This window comes from Arvicanthis niloticus, chromosome 22 (genome assembly GCF_011762505.2).
Source record: "Arvicanthis niloticus isolate mArvNil1 chromosome 22, mArvNil1.pat.X, whole genome shotgun sequence".
NCBI lineage: Eukaryota > Metazoa > Chordata > Mammalia > Rodentia > Muridae > Arvicanthis > Arvicanthis niloticus.
The window spans coordinates 1375391-1396962 of NC_133429.1; the positions used below are offsets into that span (position 1 = coordinate 1375391).

Sequence of the window (21572 nt, forward strand, 5' to 3'; positions counted from 1 at the left end):
CAATCAGATCTCCAAAGCTGTGACTTTGGCTCAAATGCATGTGAGACATCTGGACAGCAGCCAGCCAGCCCTATACTGATACAGCAGGTGGGTGCAGAGGCCCATGACACTTGGCTAGGCTGGCCTCATCACTGGTAGCTGTGGCCAGGAAGGGGCTGGTGGAAAGTGAGGTGAGAAGGGCCACTGTAAGGTTCTTTAACCCCAGCTCATGGTCAGCAGGGACCAGCCTGGTCTGAATAGTAAGTTCCAAGCCAGGAGAGACTACTTTAAAACAAGGTCTCATCAGTGGCCACCCAAGGCCACAAACTGCTGCTAGCCCAGGTGCTCCTGACCCTGCCTGTGAGAACTGCTAGCGGCCCTGGGTCCATCCCCAGCACTGGAGAGGTAGAAGCAGGATTGGTTACAGGCCAACCAAGGCTCCTGGAGTCCCATGTCTCAAAAAAGATGAGCAGAGGCAGGTGGATCTCTCGAGTCTGAGACCAGCCTGTTCTACAGAGTGAGTTCCAGGATGGCCAGGGATACAGAGACCCTGACTCAGAAACCAAACAAAAAAGGCAAACACACACACACAAAAGTTCAACATGTGATTGCACCATTCCTGTGATGGAAGACATTCTCACTAGGTAGCCCAGGGTGCCCTAAGACCTGCCATTTTCCTGACTCAGCCTTCCCAGTCTTTGGAGGTGTGAGGGATGGAGTGCAGAGGTGGAGATTGCGCAGTTCCCTTCCCCGCCACACTGGGTGCTGCCTAGGCACCCCTGGGCAGTAGGGGACTCTGTCTTTAGGGGAGGCAACAGTGCCCCCTGTACATGCAGGAGCACCCAGCAGTGAGTGGTGGACAGCACCTGCTTGGACCACCTCGCTGGAGCACGTGCAGCCCCACATGGTGGCATCCTTGGGACATCTGAAAAAGGAATACTTTTGTCATCCCTAAGAGGGGCCCCAGGTCTGTATTGGTGTGATCTCAGTGTTAGCAGGCATGCTCCAGCCTCAAGGCTTGCTTTTCAGGCCAGTGGCCGACTCTGACAGGGTGGGACCGGTGGGACCGGTGGGACCCTGGTGGGGTTGCTGCGAGCTGTGCTGAGGCTCCTATCTAGTGTCATGACCCAGATCCACCAGGGTCTCTTCCGGGAGCACAGCAGGGCACGTCCTCTGAACTATGCTGAGTCAGCTATGCTCCTTGGAGCCCACTGGAGCCCAGAGGGGTCTCCTGCTCCCACTCACCCCCACCCTGCACCCAGGAAGGAGGCTGCGTGTGCACAGCAGGAGCGGCCTGCAGAGGGAGGTGAGGAGGGCGCTTCCCTCAGCCCTCGGCCGGCCCTTCTTCCACCTGCTGAGTGAGGTCACACAAGTGAGGGCCCAGGAGCACAGCGGCGGCTTTCTTTCTTTCTTTCTCATTCTCCACTGTTTGGTTTTTCAAATGCATGGGCACAGGTCCCCTGCCACAACACACAGCATCACTGTCCCCAGAGGCAGCCACTGTGCCGACAGGGACAAGGACAGAGACTGCTGGGCGATGGCTGTCACACTGCAGTCCGCGTGGGTGTGCTGGGCTGCTTCAGCCGCAGGGTTCTGCACAGCCAGCCAGCGAAGTCCACTTCCTCCCCTTCAGAGCGCTTGATGAAGGCGTGATTCTGAAAGATGCAGGGCGTTAGTCACAGCCCGAGGCCCAGGTATGCTCGGGTGGCCTGGCATTCTCTGACCCATCCAGGGAGGCCCAGGCCAGACTCCCTTCAGATGTTAGACTCCCTTCTGGTGTTAGAGTCACCAGACTGTGACTATGACAGCCTGGGGCAGGATCTCCAGGGGAGGGGAGGCGAGGCTGAGGCCTAGGACCCTACTGCTGACTCCTTGGCAGGGCGGTCTTAGGAGGAAAGGACACAGGAGGCATGGCTGGGTCACAGGGAGCAAGGCCACCCACCCTACGCCTCTCTCTTGGATGTCTACGGTTGTTTGTTTTCCTTTTTGAGACAGGGTTTCTCTGTGTAGCCCTGGCTGTCCTGAAACTCACTCTGTAGACCAGGTTAGCCTCGAACTCACAAGGTGTCATACCTCACTACCAGGCTCAGAGATCCACCTGGCTCTGCCTCCAGAGTGCTGAGATTAAAGGTGAGCGCGAGCACCGCCCAACCGCTGCTTTTCCTCTGAGGCAGTGCTCATGTAGCCAAGGCTGGCCTTAATATGTAGTCAAAGATGACCCCAAGATTTTGACCTTGTCTCAGCGCCGGGCGCTGGGAAGATGGTGTGCGCCTAGGCAGGCCTCCTCGGTAGTGGCATGGCGGTCTGCACTACTGCACTCAGCTAGGAGGCACCTATGTCCACTTCTGGGCCTCTGCAGTGGAGCAGGGGTGCACACATCTGTGGCTAGCATAGCTTGCTTTCTTAGGGGCCTAAAAAAATAGACAGATGGTGCTTAAACCAGATTAGGTCTGTCCAGGAAGGGGTGTGGGGGGGGGTTGCTAAGACCTGCCCATAAATCTCTGGGCTCTGCTGGTCCCACCTGTGGGTGGAAGGCTTTCAGGGTACAGGCCTGTGAGTGTTTCATGTCACACAATCCCCAGCCTCACAGGTGGCCTAAGCCCTTGGTGGCTGTGGAGGACATGGCTGCTGAGGACCCAGAGGTAGCAAGCAGTGAAGCACACCCTCACCTCTGCCCCACTTCTGGCAGCGCTCGCTCGCAGACAGCCCCAGCCCCTGGCCCGGGAGACACCTCCTCCACTCACCGTCAGCAGCTTCAGGTCTGCACGCTCTGCGGGGTTCTTAACGAGACTGGGGAGGAGAAGACACAGAGGTCACTCAGGGCCCCGGCTGAGGCAGCTGGATGGCTCACCAGGAGCACTTCAGTTTTTACATTTTGGGTGAAAAGGTCTTCTGTATCCCAGGTGACCTTAAACTCACTCCAGAATGTTGGGATGTCAGGAGTGCACCTCTAGACCCTGTACCCCCCACAACTAAATTGCTAAACTCTTAATGAATTAGTGAACTGAAAGGGAGACTGTGCATTCCATAGAGGAGACCCTGGTGGGGATCAATACAAGGTGGCACCTCACTACCAGGCACAGATGCTGCCTCCTGGCCCCGTGCTCCAGAAACACCACACAGCATACCTCTGACCATACGTCAAGAGGCTGGGAAGTCCATCAGCTCAGCTCCCCCACACCCCATGCCCACTGGGTGGTGGCTCGGGACACAGCTGGGCCATGCATGGACCGTCGGCCAGCAGGTAATGACACCCAGTGTGTGACTCTGGGGGACACGTTGACCCTGACTGCACACGGTAGTCCAGGGACCAGAGCTGGGGTGTGGGGCTGCCCCCCCATCCCACGAGCCCTCTCACCATTTATTCACAAAGTCCTGGAAGTCTGAGCTGAACACCCCATTCGGCAGCTTGGGAGGTGGCTGTGGAGGACAGGGAGGGACCACTTAGGTGGCTGCAGGAATTGCTGGCCACCCCGTCATCTGGCCGGGCGCCTCCAGTTCAGCTTTTGCCAACACTATCAAGTGGGTGGGAACGCCTGTGGTGCAGGGCAGAGCCCTTCTGTGACGGCGGCTCCAGGACTTCCTGGGAGAAGTGCTGGCTGAGCTGGAGAGTCAATGCCACCAACAGTGGCAGCCCTGTCCCAGGCCACAAAGCCCATCCTCTGCCAGTGTTCTCCAGCCTGGGCACAGCCACGCACATCCACATGTGACCTTGCCTCCCTCCTACAGACATGCTGCGATTGGTGGCTGTTGTTCTATTTCCGGCTGCTTTTGAGTCAGGGTCTCACACTGTAGCTAAGACTGTTTTTACAAGTTACTCTGTGACTCATCTCAAGGCAATCCTGCCTCAGCCTCTGACACAAAGTTGCCAGGTTAGAATTAAGTCTGCCCTAGGGCCACCTTGTGTACCTGTGGACATGACCTAGGCCCTCGCCTCACTGAAGGCGTCTAGGCAGGAACTCTTGTATGCCTTCAGCACTCTTCCTATGGAGCCGGCCACAGTACTAGCCTAGGCTGGACCATGCTGACCTCCAACTCACGCTTCCCGCCTGAGCTGCTGAGTAGATTGGGTCACAAACATGCAGAAGATGCCAGGTGGCTTTCTACTGACTGGGGACTGCAGAGGAGCAGCCCACAGCACCCCTGCCCCAGGAAATACCCAGGGTGGGCTGGCCGATCCCGAGAGAAGTACCCGAAGGCCAAGGGCACACACCTCATTCACTATGTAGTCCAGCAGTTCAAAGATGGCCATGGCTGGTCGGCTGTCCATCCCATGACCTACTTAATAGTACAAAAAACCACATTAACTATGAGTGGGGGACACAAATCTTAAGAGGGTGACCCTGGTCCTTCTGCCAGGACTCACTTCTGCACTCTCACAGACTGGAGGATGCTTTGCGGGTTGGGGAGGGGACTAGCAACTCAGCAGGGACACCAATGTGACCTCACAGAGCAGCTGCTGGGGAACTGGAACAGGTGGAGGACGACCCCTGCCCTGGTCCTGACGGCCGGCCGGCAGCGGAGCTGTGCCAGCTGCTCATCTTGTCATGGGCTGCTCTGCGACTCAGGCAGGAAAGGCAGTAGCCAGTGAGCTGGCCTGGTGTCACCACCACAGCTCGCCAAAGGAGTGTGGCCATCTGAGGACCGTGTCCTGAGAGCTGGTGTCAGGGTGAGCAGCCCGTGTGAGGCCCAGGGTGGGGAGGGGCTCTCTGCTCTTTAAAGGCATGGGAGGCACGCACCATGCACTGAGATACACAGGGAATGAGCCCAGCCACAGGCAGGGCCCTCCAAGACATGCTACCTGGTGAGACCCAGACACAGTTACACAGTGTGGACTCTAGGTCAGGAAATGTCCAGGAAGAGAAAGGGGTGTGTGTGTGTGTGTGTGTGCGCGTGCGCGTGCATGCAGGGGCTGGGGCTGGGAAGCTGAGTAGGTGATAGCATCTGTGGATGGGATGGGACCTCTACAGGGGTGGCTGAATGTTTAAGAACCAGACAGAGGTAACGGACACTCTCACCTGCGATGCGCTAACCAGTGGACTACAGGGCTGCCACGAAGCAAAGGGCAGTGTTTAAATTGTGTGTCTGCACTTAACAAAGTCTAGGTACTCTGTCCATACCAGGACCTTGTCCTTGACTCTTGGTGGCAAAGACAGCCACTCCAAGGGTTAAATTGTCTCCCCAGGTCCCCTGAAAACTAGTTTCCCTCCATTCTGCACTTCCTGTGCTGCCAAGGCCTCAGGGAGGTCACCAGGTTACCTGCGCCTCGGGCTTCCTGGATGACAGGCTACAGGTGTACAGGCTGCAGGCAGTGGCTGGTTCCCTTCGTACCCAACCCCTATTTACACATTTTCCCATGGAAGTGCCCAGGACACCCAGCAGCCAGCCACGGCCTGACCTAGAGTGGAGTTTCGGGGCCTTGCAGCTGGCAGCAACAGGTGCAGATGCCCTGGACGGAGAATGAGATTTGCACTGCCTTTAGCTCTGTCCCCAGAAAGCCTAGGACCATCTGAGGACTGCTGACCACAGCAAGCTCTGTCCAGGGGAGAGCTGGCACAGACAGGACCATCCGGTGGCAGCTGATTCCCCCACCTGTCCCTCTCCAGCTAGCTGTAATGTCCCATACCACTGATGGGGCGTCCAGGGGGCCTGGGCCGTGGTGACACACTATGGGGCTCTCCATCTGCCCCGTCCACCACAGGCCGGCCAAAGCTGGTCTCTAGTTCCTTGGCATCAGGTGGGGGGATGGGATACCTCCCGATGGCCAGCTCCACCAGCGACAGCCCCATGCTCCAGATGTCTGACTGCACAGAGTAGTGGGTGCCTTGCAGCCGCTCTGGCTGTCAAAGAACAGAACACAGCTGGGGTTAGTAGCTAACAGCGTAGGGCCACACACAGCCACAGACAGAGCCCACAGAGGGCATGTGTTCAGAGGGTGAGGATACTCACAGACATGTAGGAGCGTGTCCCTACAAATGAGTTGGCCATGGAGTCGATCAGCTGGCCGCTCACCCCGAAGTCGCACAGCTTAATCTCCCCACGAGAGTTCACCAGAATGTTGGAGGGCTTCACATCTGCAGACAGTGCCAGGGGTGAGGCTACACCCGTCATGTCCCACCCATGCCAGCCTGGACCCACTTACCTCTATGCATGATCTGGTGCTTCTCACGGAGGTATGCCAGGCCCCGGAGCACCTATAGAGAGGTCGGAGCTGGGTAGCCTATGTGTCCAGGGAGGCAGGGCTAGGCTGTGATGAGCCTCCCCAGACACAGAGTAGTGCCATGGCAGGCATGCGACATATATGTCCCCAAGCCCCACACAGAAACTTGCAGCAAGTACATGGTCACTGTCTGTATTTCAAAGTGAGGGCCTAGGGCTGCCTCAAGCTCACTGCAATTCTGCCTCGCCCCTCAGCTGTTGAGGTGACAGGCATGTGTTACTGTGCCTGGGATTCTTTATTTCCTCTTTTAAGACAGGATCTCACTACATCATCCTGGCTGACCTGGAACTCACTGTGCAGACCAGGCTACTCGTTTGTTTGTTTGTTTGTTTGTTTGTTTGTTTGTTTTGTTTGTTTTTTGAGACAGGGTTTCTCTGTGTAGCCCTGGCTGTCCTGGAACTCACTCTGTAGACCAGGCTGGCCGCAAACTCAGAAATCCGCCTGCCTCTGCCTCCCAAGTGCTGGGATTAAAGGCATGTGCCACCACCGCCTGGCCAGGCTACTCTTGAACTCAAGAGATCAACCTGCTCCTGTCTCCTGAGTGCTGGGTGGGTGCACGCCATCATGTCTGGCTCCACTACAGTCATTTTGTACAGGGAAGAAAGGAGTACTCACAGGCCACAGGCCATGGTGGGACCGGCACAGGACCTCAAGTGCATGGGGATGTGTGATTTGCATATCTCCCAGGAAGGAGCAGCAGACACCAAACTTACCGCAATGCTGACCTTCCCCAAGATAGCCTCAGGAATCCGCTTGGCCTCCTTCAATACCTGGTCCAGTGAGCCACCGTCCTGAATGCAGAGATGACAGCAGCTGGCAGCTGGCTTTGTCAAGAAGCCCAACCCAAACCTCAGGCAGGCCAACCTGTCAGCCTCCAGCCAACCTTGCTTTCCCAGGTTTCCAAGCAGGTGTATGGTGTGGGAGGCTGCAGAGCTCTGAGCTTGAGTGACAGAACCTGTCAAGAGCCAGCTCCTTGCACCAAGGACTGTGCAGAAAAGGAGCAACACAGGAGGTCCTTGGACAGGACTAGACAGGACTGGCTCAGTTACTTCTCCTGGGGTAGGCTGAGGACCAGACCTGAAGCCCAAGGGCTTATGCCCACAGAAGGGCATGAGGTGGCCCACAGGTCACCATCCTGGCTCACCTAGGGTGTGGTCCTGATTCCACTTGATAGACAGATGAGGAAATACTGTCCTGACACCAGCTGGGCCAGGAGACGAGGCAGTCACTACCAGTGACACCTGTGTAGCTTTCTGACCTGACAGAAAGGAGGGCCTCAGGAATGAAGGTCAGGAAGGGGCCTCTGAGCTGTCCTGGATCCTTCCAGTGCACCTGTCTAGCTGGGCACTGGGTCACTGGAATCCTGTGTTTTATTCCCCTTTGCACACACACCCCCACTTTGGTTACTGGAGACAGGGTTTCTCTGTGTAGCACTGGCTGTCCTGGAACTTGCTTTGTAGATCAGGCTAGACTTGAACCCAGTGACCATTGCCTCTGTCTGCCTCCCAAGTGCTGGGATTGAAGGCATGCACTACCATGGTCCAGCTCTATGTTTTGTTCTATGGATGGAGACTGGAGGTGACACTAGCTGGGCACTAGGGAAGGACAGCAAGGTCATTACTTCTCTGAGGTCACACTGGAGCCTGTAGGGTGCTGAGTACCCTGCATGGCCTTCCCCCAACTCTACCCCAGGAGTTCCTGAGTGTGGCAGCAACAGGCATATGAGATTTGGCTGAGTTTCTGGTGGGGTCCTCTCCTGAGTTGATACTGGGTGATCTTAGTCAGGTCATAGTGTCCCAGGACAAGATGGAGAACTGAGGTGCTGCCGGCCAGTCCAGTCCCTGCATATACCTCCAGGGCTCTAGAAACTCACTATCCCAGAGAGCATCAACACATTTTCTTATGGAGATCCAGACACAGCCAGTCTGAGCCCCCAGAACCTCCTGCTCGCCCTTCCACGGGCACACTGCAAACAGTGTGACTCCAGCAGGCTCCTAACGGTGTCTGCACTTCTTACTTTCTGTGCTAACTGGGCCTAAGTGTGGCACTAGGAAGTGGGCAGGTCCTCTCCAGAGGGCGGATGAGGAAGCCTAGCCTTGGATGAGGACAGCAGGACCCCAGCTTCTCTCTCCTCTTTTCCCTGGCTTCTAGATGTAGGCTGAGCAGTTCTGTCCCCCAGGAGCCTTTTTTCGAGCTGGCGGCTGAAACCTTCCAGATCAGTGACAAGACCCTGTGCACACCAGCTTTTCGACAGAGACCAGAGTTCCTATTAGCCCAGGGCAGGCCACAGGCACAGACACATCTATGGCCTGGGTGTCATCTTGCATTTCTGAGTCTTGTTGAATGTGGGCCACTGCAGTGTGGTGCCCACAAAGCTGTACACTGGCAACAACTGCATCTTCCTGCTCTTGAGTGACAGGTTCTCGAGGCAGGTGAGGGATGGGGACTGCCTACAGTAAGTCAATAATAGCCAGAGAAGAGAGGCCACTGTTGCCTGCACCCAAGTTCTAAAGCACCCTAAGACCAGGAGCTGAGCTGGTGATGCGGTCACTCTGGAGTCAAACACACTCCTGTTTCTATGTCATCCTCTACAGGAAACTGAAGGTGGACCAGGGCTGGGACCAGCCAAAAGGGAGGGCACCCACACCCTCGCACCCCCCCAGGACACCCCACACCCTCGCACCCCAGGACACCCCACACCCTCGCACCCCCCAGGGTAAGCTTTCCTCCCAGGGCACCCCACACCCTCGCACCCCCCCAGGGTAAGCTTTCCTCCCAGGACACCCCACACCAGGTAACCTATGACTTAAACCCAAACTGCATCAGCCAGCAGGGCAGAGTGGCCATTTTTTTCTTGTCATTGAGACAGCTGCACACGGCCTAACTCCCTTCCATGAGGAGAGTGGACAAGTACCACTGCCTGGCTCGGTTTTGTTTTGACATAGAGCCTTGCTATGTAGCTCAAGTTGGCCTCAAATTCAAGGTAATCCCCTTGCCTCTGGGAGCTTCCTGTCCCAACACAGTTAGCCAGTGCTTGAGAGGCACCTGTAGGCATGAAGGACTCCCATGTCTCTTGTAGTTCAGCCCCAAGCTACTCTGGCAATGAGGGTCATATACCTTAGGCTGGAGTCCCCTTCCAGCAAGGGACCAGGAGGCCTGTGACCCAATGGTCACACATCTATGGAGGGATTGGAGGGAGCCATACAGCCAGCATCTACTTATCCCTGAGGCAAGTACAGTAGGCTAAGGGAGAGGCAGGGCCACGGCGAGGTGTGAGGAGACCCAGAGCCATGTGCATCTTTCTCAGGTTCATTCCCTGCTTCCCATCCCCAAACGGTCCGCAGCTCAGTATACTAACAAAGCACAGTTGAGGACTACAGCAGCTGCCAAGCCTTTTGGAGAGTTGCAGGGTTCTGGCACCTGGCTCAGCAGGTTGGGGTCTCTTTTTGGTCCAAATTCTCCATCTTGCTCAACTCTGAAGACCCTGACTGTTATCTAGAGAGCGAGGTGTGCAGCTCCTATCTGAAGTTGGGGGCCCACGGGCCTGGCTGCATCTTTCCAGCTCAGAGCTTAGCAACAGCTATGGAAGACGAACACACTTCCCACAGTGGGCACATGCTTACTGTGGACCACAGATGCATGCCACATAGCACTGCCCTACATGGCTGCCGGCCAGCCAGTGCAGTGGGTGAGGAGGGTGGAGAGGAAGGAGGCCCTCACCATGTGCTCCAGTGCAGTAGGTGAGGGGGACGGAGCAGGAAGGAGGCCCTCACCATGTGCTCACCATGTGCTCCATGCAGACACTGATCTCGCCGTCGCTGTAGAAGGCCCCGTAGAAGCCCACGATGTAGGGCGAGTTGCACTCGTGCAGGACCTGCAGCTCCCGGATGATCTGGTTGCGGACGGCTGGCTTGATCTCCAGGTGGATCAGCTACAGGGAGGAAGAAGCTGCTCGAGAGAAAGGCGCATGGCCAGCAAGCGCCCGCCACAGACCCAGTCCTGGGCACTTGCCCAAGGAATGGGGAGCCCCAGACAGTGGATCTGTGGGTGACAGAGACGGTAGTGTGACAGAGTATGGTGATGCAATGTTTTCAGTTTTTCAGTAAACTGGCTTAAAAATGAAAATTTTGAAAAAGGAATGTTAACTATTCTATTCTGGACACACCAAGGTATCCAATGCACTCAGACAACATCAGCACCCCAGACCCTTCCTCCAGGACTACCATTCCCATTCAAGGCCTCGGTGGTCACTCAGGACTCTAAGCTCTGGCCAGAGCAGTGTCACCCCTCTGCTCACTGTCCTTTCAGAGAGAAGGCTACACAGAGAAGGCACTGTGAGAGAGCGACCAGAACCTACAAGCCTGGAACCTGGTGCTCAGGAGAGAGCAGCTGTGGCCAGGCCTGTGAGAGCCACACAGCATAGCCATGTCTCTAGATTTGCCAGGGGAGACCAGATGTCATCACCAGAGACTGCTGTAGCTCTCCAGGAGGCACGGGTAGAACCTGCAAGAGAGGCAAAGGTTCACAACCAGCACCAGGAAAAACGAAATGAGACCCACTACTGCTCCATTGCAGGCCATGGGCACATGGGCAGCCTGGAGACAGAGGTGGTCGCTGAGCAGGAAGGGTGGTCAGGGCAGGCTGGAGGCCTTTCCACAAAAAGGACACAGAGCTACCCAGGGAAGTACTGGGGCATGAAGGAGCCAGCTAAGCTCAGGACAGGTGGCAGGCTTAGACGTGTCCCTGTGGCCTTGTGGTCCTGCAAAGATCTGGCCCCAAACCTGCCATCAGTGTTCAATCCTGCTGGTCCTGAACAAGGTTTCCAGCAGGCCGAGGGCACATTTCCATGATTCTTCTTCCTCCTCAGGTCACACACTGGCTCCCACACCAGAAAGGATCTGGTGTGACTTTTATTCTTTCAAAGCCTACCTGTAATGATGCATTAACTTCCCTGCTCGCTCACGACCCACCAGAGGCAGTGGGAGAGAGAGGATATGGGAGAAGTGGACCTGTTTAGAAATGGTTCTTCAGAGCAATCCCGTCTGTGTTGTCTGGAAATCGGCAGTCTGGTTCACAGGTCAGCAGCAGCAGCTTGATCTGCTGCAAACACTTCACAGTAGAGCAACAGTCCAGTTCGGTAGAGTAGCAAGCACGAACCAGCAGTGGTGGCCCAACTTAACCGTCGGCTAGGCCTCAGCCTCAGCTCGAGTCAGCAGCAGGGAGCAGGAGAAGTTCTCAGCTGTGCCTCTCTCGGAAGTGAAGATCAGCTAATATGCATGCGAGACCACCACTGCACAGCCAGCTCTACCAACAAGCTCCTCTCATAATCCGTTGAGTGCTGTACTCCCTCCAAACATCACACGTCCTCCACCAGTCTTGCCTCAGCACGTCAGTCTGTCTCAGCTGACATCACTCTGCTGCTCAAGTTCAAGGAAGCAGCAAGAAGCCATAGCACACTACCTGAAGTTTTTGGTGTGCGTCTCTCTCTCTGAGTCCTGACAAATGGAGCTCAACTAGGCAATGTTTCTCTTTTGTCTGCTTCAAGGAAACGTTCCTTCACGACGCTGCCTCAGCCTTTCACACCTGTGCCTACTGCAGGAAAACACTCCTTCATGTGTTTGCCCAGCAAAACATCATCCAACACAACTGACTTTCCAAAGAACCCTTAAGTTTCCACTTCAGTCTGGTGCAGAGGTCCCTGCATCTGGGGACTCCTCCAAATAGGCATGCGGTCAGGCCTGCTGTCCACAGGCACCACTTCACTGGAAGCCAATAATCCAGGTACCCTTGCCCTCAAAACCACAGAACAGGCTGCGGAGCTGGCTCAGTGGTTAACAGCGCTTGCAGCACTAGCGGGGACCAGAGTAATGTTTCTGGTACCATCTGTGCTGCTCACAGTCACCTGGAACTCCACCTGTGGAGGGGCCAGCACTCCTTGCCTCTGGGCACCCATAGACACACTTTTTAATTTTTTTAAGAAATCAAATCATAGGCTGGAGAGATGCCTCAGTGTTTAAGAGCACTGGCTGCTCTTCCAAAGGTCCCAAGTTAAATTCTCAGCAACCACATGGAGGCTCACAACCATCTGTAATGGGGTCTAATGCCCTCTTCTGGCCTGCAGGTATAGATGTAGATGAAGCACTCATATACATAAAAAAAAAATCTTAAAATGTGTACAAAAGTGAAAACCAGCTGGGCGGTGGTGGCGCACGCCTTTAATCCCAGCACTCGGGAGGCAGAGGCAGGCGGATTTCTGAGTTCGAGGCCAGCCTGGTCTACAGAGTGAGTTCCAGGACAGCCAGGGCTACACAGAGAAACCCTGTCTCGAAAAACCAAAAAAAAAAAAAAAAAGTAAAAACCACAAAACAAGAGCCCAGAGTGGGGACATACATCTGATGACCACCCAAAGGAGACTGAGGCAGGGGGATTAGGAGGTCCAGGCCAGCAGAACAACAAAGGAAAGTTATTTCAGTGTGGCCCAGCGGCACACATTTATCCCCAGCACTCAAGACCCAGAGGCAAGCATATCTTTAGAGTTTGAGGCCAGCCTGGTCTATAGAGCGAGTTCTAGGATAACCATGGCTATCTAATAAGACTGTTTCAAAAGAGATCTTGCCTCAAACAATAGAAACAATATTTCCACACAAAGGTTGAATGTCTGTCATGTGAGAGCTATACACATTCTAAAACCCCAAATGCTCAACCAGACCTAGCATGGTAGCCCAGACTGGCTTGAACGTACCCTTCTGTGCCCGGGCCTCCCGTGCTTCACAGACTTCACTATTGTGACAAGTGCACACCTCTCCTGCCTCCTGACAGGAACTCCTCGTGTTTGGATGGGCCTGTATGGTAGAACTGCATTTCCTGGTGCCCACATAACCAGGCCCGTGGGGGTCTAGGTCTGCTCTGAAAACCTTGGGCAAGCTGCAGGTGAATGTGGGCACTAAGTGGAATGTGTCAGTGTGCTGAACCCCTGGGAGCCTGGAGTGCACCAGGGAGCCAGCCAGGGGAACGGGGACGGATGTCTCTTTCCACGCTAAGCCTGGAGGAGGGACTCAGAAGGTTGACACTTATCTGCCTCATCCAGAAACTTCTCTGCCATTTCCTTAGTCTTGCAGGGTGCAGACTAGTAGCTGAGGGCCATTTGGTTGGCAGTGTGTGGTCCTGGTCTCTCGCCCCACCTCTGTCTCCAGTCGTCTAAATGCATGGTGGTCACCTTGTGCAGCAAACACAGACCCTGGACACGTGGACCTCTGCTGCTCCAGGACGTGGATCTGTGTGAGACAGCGGGACTGATCCTTGCATGGACCTGACTGCAGGTCTCCGTGTGTCCACTGCTGCTGGTGGAGCCAGCCTGTGAGCAGGACCATCCTCCTCTATCAGGGAGATTCGGAAAGGGGTGCAAAGGCTGGAAGATACTTCCTCTGTGACTAGAAGCAGACAGCCTGCAAGATAAGCAGAGCCTATACCACAACAGGTTCTGAAGACTCTGCCTTTGACAAATGCCATGGCGACCTGTCCAGAGCCTGGACCAGAGGGCATAGATGTATCCAAGAGCATGCAATCCTAAGCCAGCTCCAGCCTTGCTTGCTCTCAGTGTGCTGTCAGCCTGTCACCAGTTTCCAACAATCACACACAGGTAAGCAGTTCTGTGCATGGTGCCCTTGTCAGGGAGCAGTTGGCATGGACATGTGGCCTTCAGACTGCACAAGCTTTGGACAAAAACACCATTGCTGTGGAGACGCAGCTTCCAGCCCAGGTGTGCTATAACCTCACACAAGTTCCGCTGACCATGCCAGGCTCAGGGGCCTGGGATTGAGGGTCAAAGATGTCACTAGAGGTTGGACCAGTCACAAAAAGCAAAAATGGAGTGGACATGTTGGGCCTCCTGTACTGTCTGTCCACTGCTGCAGACAATCACTCACATGTGGCAGAGCAGAGCACACAACTCTCAGTGTCGCCCCATCAGGAGTGACCTGCGTTCAGACTCGCACCGAGGCTCAGGTCCCACAGAATCGCCTCCTCTGTTGCAGCCAGCATGTCTCGGCTGCGTGGAAGATGAGAGGGAGATCCTGGGTGATTAGGCCCCCTTCAGCCCTCTGAATGTCACAGCAGCAGCGTTCTGTATGAGGGGGGTGGAGATTCCGGGACACCGAGGCCGGAATCCTCAGGGCTAGCAGAAGACTCCAGGCGGGGATGAGGTGGTTCCCCTTGCTCAACAGCCGGCTTGGCTAGAGACTTCAAGAAAGGTCAGGGGTGTCGACATATCAACACCCTGATGTGCAGGTGTCACCATTGGTGGTGTCCTTATCTCACGTTGAGGGGACTCCTGGCACTAAGGGGGATAAGCCAGCAGGCAGGCAGGGTCCATCTTCAGCTGGCTGGAATCCTGTAGGTCAGGAGATCTTCATCTACTTGCCAAGTCCCTAGATCCCAGCATGCACACACACCAACCTCCTGCACACACACACCAGCCTCCTGCACACACACACCAGCCTCCTGTGCACACACACCAGCCTCCTGTGCACACACACCAGCCTCCTGCACACACACACCAGCCTCCTGCACACACACACCAGCTTCCTGGAGCCCACATACACCACCCTCCTTGTGACCACTGTGACAGGGTGGCCTCATCCAATCGCAGAAGGTAGAAAACACTGACACTGCTGCCAAGTAGCCTTCAGGACTCCTGAGGCTCCAGCATGCCCATCTTCCCTGACCACTTACCAACCACCAGGCAAACCCACCACCACAGGTACCCGCTCTTTCTCAGCAGAGCCTGCCCAGAGTGCATCGATCCCCAGCACCACCCCAAACAGTCGCAAGCTCTCTGCTGTGTGCATGTTCCCACATCGGTCTTGCTTCTCTGGAGACCAGGAACTTGGTTTATTGTTTGTTTGTTTTCTTTTCCACGCTCAGTCTTAGGTAGCCCAGGCTGGCCTTGGTCTCAGTGGACAGCTGAGGCCGACTTTGTACTTTTGCTGCTCCTGGGACACCAGGCACGCACTACATGCCTGGTTTACATGGTACTGGGTATGGAACCCAGGGCTTTGTGTGTGCCAGGCCAGCGCTCGGCCCACTGAGCCAAGACCAGCCCCTGGCAGATCATCACAGATGTGCAAACTCCACGCATGGACTTTCTCTAGCTTGTCATTGGGGCTCACAGACCAGCCTGGAGGGACAGTGCATCTGGTGCATACCAGGCTAGACCTCAACAGTGTGCCACATCCCCGCCAGAGAATCCAGCAGAGGCAGGAATCTCAGAGAATTCCAGGCCTTCACAATAAGACCCTGATCCAGCATCATATGACCAACCACAGAAGAGGAGGACAGGACAAATGCCCACCCTGACCTTCTCACCTTTCTGGCCATGATGAGGCCTGATGGCCTATGCCGGGCCTTTGTGACCACGCCGCCATTGCCGGCACCCAGCTCTGAGATCCTCTCAAAGTCGTCGTCCTTGAGCTCACCAACCTTAGCCTTCTGGGTAAGGAAGGCCTCCAGCCGCTTCCTCTGCTGCTCATCCAGGTCCAGCTCTTCCAGCTTCTTCTGGAGGTCCACCAGGTTTGCCCTGCAGCACCCCAAGAGCAGAGGATGAGCCAAGGACCTGAACCCCACGTCTGTGCTCCAAGATCCCACAGCTGGAAAGGGACATGTTACTAGATACAGAGGCATGACAAACTGCCAAACTGCCTCAGAGAACACACAGTATGTCCGGACTACATGACGAGGTGGAGAGGCAGAGGTCAGGTGTACCAAGGCCTAGGCCAAGATCTTGTCTTTACTGGGGCATTTCGAGTAGCTTTGGAGGCAAGAATCAGGCCTAAGAGGGAGGAGACTGACATGGCAGCAGCTATGCCTGGGATTTAATTGTGTGTGTGATTATGCTAATCAAAGCTGAAGCCACCCACATACTAAGCACAGCCATATCCAGCCCCTCACTGGGGGATTCTAGGCAGGGGGGTCTATCCTTTGAGACAGGGTCTAAAAGTTACCCAGGCTACCCCTGAGCACACTCTGTAGCCTGGTTTGGCTTGAACTACTGATCTTCCTGCCTCAACTGCATGGACTTGGCTTTTCTAATTAAGAAACCTGTTCCCACCTCTACCTTCATCCAAGGAGAGGTAAGGCCCTCAGACAAGCCACCCACCCGGCGTCCCCTGTTCTTGCACACACATGGCATGAGCCCGCTAGCGTGAGGATGTACCAGTCATCCTTACAGGAGCCCAGGCTGTACTTACCTAGCAGCCCTCGGACACCTCAGCCCTCCCCTGTCTCCTCGTGCTTGTTCTAACCCATTAGCTTTGGCTAGCAGCATGCAACCTCCAAGACCCAGCTTCAGGACACGGCACCCCCTTCTCTGACATTTTTCACCATGGGCTCAGGTCCCCCTCATGCCACACTGGAAAGCCCTTTCCCCATTCTTTCCTGGAACAGCACCCCAGTCTTTATGCACTCTGCCTCAACAGCTGCCCTCGGATTGCGGCACTGTGCGAAGTTCTTCCATCACGCTGACAGTCCCACAGAGGGGCGCCTCACCCAGTCTTTCCTGACACATACCAGCCTCCCTGGTCTGGTGTCCTCACCTGGGACATCCCTTTTCGCCTCAGGAAGCCCAGCCTTCCCCGTCTCCTCCAGAAAACCCTTATACCCAACCTTATTTGATGAGCTGTCCTGACGTGACCCTCTTCCAGGAATGCTTTGTACCCAACTGCACCCCTCGACCCCTCATCCCAACCCACCAGAGCGAGTCAGTTACCCCCACCCCCACCTCCAAGGGCACTGACCACTTTCTACTAGGTCACCCGCCCCGCCCACGTCTCCCGCTCACATCCCTTGCTCCTCTGGTCCCTTGCTCCTCCCAAACACGGCATGCCTTAAAGTGCTCCACTCACCTGGCGCCCAGTCCTAAGCTACCCGGCTCGGCCTCTGTCCCTCTAAGCATGCCAGCCTCACACACCGGGAATGCCGCACGGCGTCCCTGACTCTCCCAGCCGCCTTCAGGACCCCTTCTTTCTTGGGTCTCCAATTGCCCCGCCTCTTCTCAGGCCCCTCTCCTTCCTTACCCCAGGGCGTACCTCTCACTAGCTCCCCTCAACAGGAGACATTTTCCCACAGAGCCATCCTCTTAGCTCCGCACCTTGTCCCCATCCCTACCCTGCCACTCTGGCAGACAACACTTTTTCTAAAGCCAAGCTACTGTCAAGGCCCCGCCCCTCTATGCTCACAGGCCTCCGGGCTCTCACCTCCGGCCGAGCTGATAGACCCCAACCAGGCTTTGTTCTAGCCCTCAAAGGCCACGCCCCTCTAAGTTCACAGGCCACTCACCTTAGGCCACTCACCTTAGGCCACGCCCCTTTCCCTTGGTCCAGCTGACGAACCACGTGACTCATTCCTCTAACCCCGCCTTCTCCCCCGCCCTCAGGACCCGGACCCCCCAACCAGGCTTTGTTCTAGCCCTCAAAGGCCACGCCCCTCTCACTTCAGTCTACCGCATTCTCAAGGCCAGCCCCTTCCCCCCCACCCCCCCGCCCTGGAGTTATGCCTTCAGGCCACAGCCCCACTTATGGCCACGCCCCTTCACTCCGAGGCCCGCCCCTGTCCTCACGTGCCCCGCCCACATACTCGGAGGCGCCCTCGCTGGTGGGGGACGGGCCCTCGGCGATGGTAGGATTGATAGTGAGCGCCGGTAACACCGGCTTCCTCCGGGCCAGCATCAGGGATCCGCGACCGGCGGCGGCGCCTCAGCCGGGGCCCATAGGGAGCGGCGCGACGCGGGCCCCGGGCTGCGGCCTAGGCCGGGTAGAAGGTGGAAGGCGGCCGAGCCGGGAGCGCCGGAGCGAGGAGACCGACGCGGCGGCCGAGTGAGGCTGACGCTGCAGCGCAGCGGGGAGGTCGGGGAACAGGGGGCGGCCACAAGCGCGCAGGCCGGGCTCTCGCGAGATCTTTTCCGGCGAGACTCCGCCCTCTTCCGAGGCGCATGCGCGCGGTGGCTGCCCTGCTCCCTAGGAGAAAGGGCAGGGACGGACCCTCGGCTACGTCCGTCGCGGTGCGGTCCGCTGTGCTGTCGGTGTCCCACGCTCGGCTGCGCGTGCGTTTCAAACGCGGGCGGTGTTACCGACGGGCAGGACCATGAGGGGGCAGACCGGGATCCCAGCAAGGACATTCCAGGGCCTCGGCGACCAGCATCAGTCAGATCAGACATGTTAGGTTCATATTTCCCAGCTTTGGCCTCCCGGTGGCTGCGCGGGACTCTGTGCCCCTGCTGGGGTGGCGGGCCTGGGGTGGCGGGCCTGGGTGCCTTACCCGCTGCTGTCTGCTCTACCGCGGCTTCCTGACCTACAGGCGGGCGAGAGCGCTACCCACTAAACCTACTCCCTGCGCTTTGTTTTGTTGCTTGTTTCGTTTTTTTTGTTTTCATTTTCAGACAGTGTTTCCGTATGCTACCCACACTGTTCTGGAAGTTCTGGAAGTCTAGGCTTCACCTCCGCTCCTTGCAATCCCCCGGTCTCAGCCCATAGTGTTTTTTCACTCTTCGGCGACAATCCGACAGCCCTACAGACCTTCTCATGGCCCTACATTGAAGCTTGGGTGTGGGTACGACATGAGCAGCCTTGGTCCCCACCCCTGACAGTCACCAATCAAAGTCTGAATCCGAGCACTTCTTGTGATTAGGGTCACTTATGACTGGCTTGTTTGACCTTTGCCCTCAAGGTCCGTCAACAATGGGATAGGTGGCAGGGCTTTCCTTTTCCTGGCCAAATAATACTACATTTTGTGGACATACCACTAGTTCTTTGTCCAGGATCGTGCTCTTGTGATTCAGAGTGGACAAACACCTAGTTAAGGCCCTGCTCGCCGGGCGGTGGCGGCGCACGCCTTTAATCCCAGCACTTGGGAGGCAGAGGCAGGCGGATTTCTGAGTTCGAGGCCAGCCTGGTCTACAGAGTGAGTTCCAGGACAGATCCAGGGCTACACAGAGAAATCCTGTCTCGAAAAACAAAACAAAAACAAACAAACAAACAAAAAAAGCCGGGCGGTGGTGGTGCACGCCTGTAATCCCAGCACTTGGGAGGCAGAGGCAGGCGGATTTCTGAGTTCGAGGCCAGCCTGGTCTACAGAGTGAGTTCCAGGACAGCCAGGGCAGGGTCTTCCTCAGCGGCTCAGGGTAGCCTTGAACTTTATTTAGTTCAATGTCGTTGAGAATTTATTTTTCTGTTAGAATTTTGTGAGAACAAACCATTTTATTTTTTTTAAAAAAAATATTTCTTCATTTCATGTATGTGAATACACTGTCGCACTCTTTAGACACCAGCTCCCATTACAGATGGTTGTGAGCCCCCATGTGGTTGCTGGGAATTGAACTTAGGACCTCTGGAAGAGCAGCCCGGTGCTCTTAACTGCTGAGCCATCTCTTCAGGCCAAGAACAAACTGTTTTAAAACCAAAGGAAAGTGCCAGGTGTAATGGTATACACCTTTAACCCTAACCCCCAGGAGGCAGGCACCAGAGGATTACTGTGCCCCATGCCAGCCAGGGAAGGCTACTTTCTCAGGCTCTGCCTCTAAACAAATCCAACAGTGTTCTAGTCACAGACTAAAGAGAAGGCTATGAAAGAAGGATCTAGAGTTAAAGGCTAACCTGGGCTACATAGTGAGACTCTGTTTTCTGTCTCAGAAAACAGCCAAGGACGGGCATAGTCCAACACAGAACCACTTTCTGTGGCTAGTGCACAGTGGACCCCAAGTGAGCGTTCTGCCCAGGGGAGCCTGCCCCACTCACTTACTGTTTTATAAGATTGTGAAGTTGTTCATGGGCCAGCTCCTGGGGCGGAGCTAGGGAGAGACCTGCTTTACATGCGCCTTTGTTCATCATTGAGACAGAGCTCCTGGCCTCAGGACACCGTCAATGTGACCACAGTGTCCTCCCCACTGAAAGTCCTCCTCCCCACCAGCTACACAGGGAACAGATACTGGCAGGAGCCTTCCCTTTCTAGTGTGTATCCCGGGGACTGAACTCAGGTCCTCAGGCTTGGCTGCAAGCTCCTCTACCTGCTGACCCTCTTGCTCATTCCCAGCTGTTCATTCAGTTGTCGCGAGTCTCCTGCCCACTTGCACCTCAGATGTATCTGGGGTCTCCCTGGCTCTGGGATGGGAACACCTTGTTTTCTAGCAGCCCCTGGAATACTTCATTCAGTTTATCTTCAGCTCCCTGTAATTTGCTGTATTGACCCACAGTGCAGCGTGATAAACTGCACAGTCTGCAAGCTGCGATTGCAGGAACTTCAGTGCACACCTGTGGAGCCATTCCCTCTGTGCTGGGTGTGTCCTGGGTTTCAGTGTTTGGCTTCTGCCTACAGTGGGCAGGGTGCAATGGTCACGGTTTATCTGGACTTGTAACTAGGAAGGACCCTCACATCCCAGAGAGTTGAGAGACAGAAGCAAGAACTTGATGAGCCCAAAGGCTGCTAGGTTACAGAGAGCAGACAAGGGCGGCACTGGCCAAGTAAGACCTGTCTCAGTCTGCGTCAGCAGGTGTGGTGGCCCACGCCTTCAGGCCCAGGATCAGGAGGTAGAAAGAGCTCCAGGAATTCAAAGTCAACTTTGTCTACATAACCAGTTATAGTCAGCTGGGGCTGCATACTGGTACCCTGTACCAAAATAACAACAACCAAAAGTATACAGGGCCTCTTAGAATCCCCAGTGAGGGGCTGGGGTGTGTCCAGAGGTGGAGCTCCAGGAAGCCCTGGGTTTAATTCCTAATACTAAATAATATGATGATGATGATATTAATAAGCCATAGCCTCTGTGATCCTTTGAAGCTCACTGGTTCCCACTGCTCCTTGCTGAAGCCCTCTGACTGTGCTTCGGCTGTGTTTTGTGACTCTCACCTACTCTAAGAACGAAGAGGATGTCAGAGGTGTGTCTGCCTCTGTTCAGCTCTGTGGACGTGGTGGATGTGGGTTTGACATGTACTCTGGGCATTACTGTCCCGGGTGGTAGGGTGCTGATCCCATTGTCTAGCCTGCACATGACGTTTTATCAATGGGGTCACAGGGCACCTCACACCTCACCACTCCCTGTTTTTACCACTTTACTGGCATCCTGACTTATCACCAGTTCTAATAACATTCCTCTGGGTACCTTGTTCCAGACACATGGGGAAATAAGTATGTAATGGTGTTCTTTTTTTTGTTGTTGTTTTTGTTTTGTTTTTTTGTTTTTCAAGACAGGGTTTCTCTGTGTAGTCCTGGCTGTCCTGGACTCACTCTGTAGACCAGGCTGGCCTCAAACTCAGAAATCCGCCTGCCTCTGCCTCCCAAGTGCTGGGATTAAAGGCGTGCGCCACCACCGCCCGGCTGTAATGGTATT

At 55.5% G+C, this 21572-nt stretch overlaps 1 protein-coding gene across 9 annotated transcripts; it reads right to left on the reverse strand.

Moving 5' to 3' along the window:
• Positions 1 to 571: 571 nt before the first annotated feature.
• Map2k2 (mitogen-activated protein kinase kinase 2) lies at positions 572 to 18180 on the reverse strand. 9 transcript variants are annotated; one of them, XM_076919334.1, is made up of 11 exons: positions 17828 to 18180; positions 15563 to 15773; positions 9984 to 10130; positions 6913 to 6990; positions 6122 to 6173; positions 5929 to 6053; positions 5606 to 5819; positions 4193 to 4260; positions 3338 to 3399; positions 2724 to 2769; positions 572 to 1634 (listed from the first exon to the last, which is right to left on the reverse strand). In XM_076919334.1, exons 1-11 carry the CDS (start codon positions 17917 to 17919, stop codon positions 1524 to 1526), a joined length of 1206 nt encoding a protein of 401 aa, XP_076775449.1. In that variant the 5' UTR covers positions 17920 to 18180; the 3' UTR covers positions 572 to 1523. The 9 variants fall into 9 exon arrangements, 8 of the variants coding, with proteins under 8 accessions (XP_076775449.1, XP_076775446.1, XP_076775445.1 ...); XM_076919331.1 differs by having other exon boundaries at positions 2649 to 2769; positions 4193 to 4257; positions 5929 to 6077; positions 17828 to 18103; XM_076919330.1 differs by having other exon boundaries at positions 2649 to 2769; positions 5929 to 6077; positions 17828 to 18103.
• Between the last annotated feature and the right edge of the window lie 3392 nt (positions 18181 to 21572).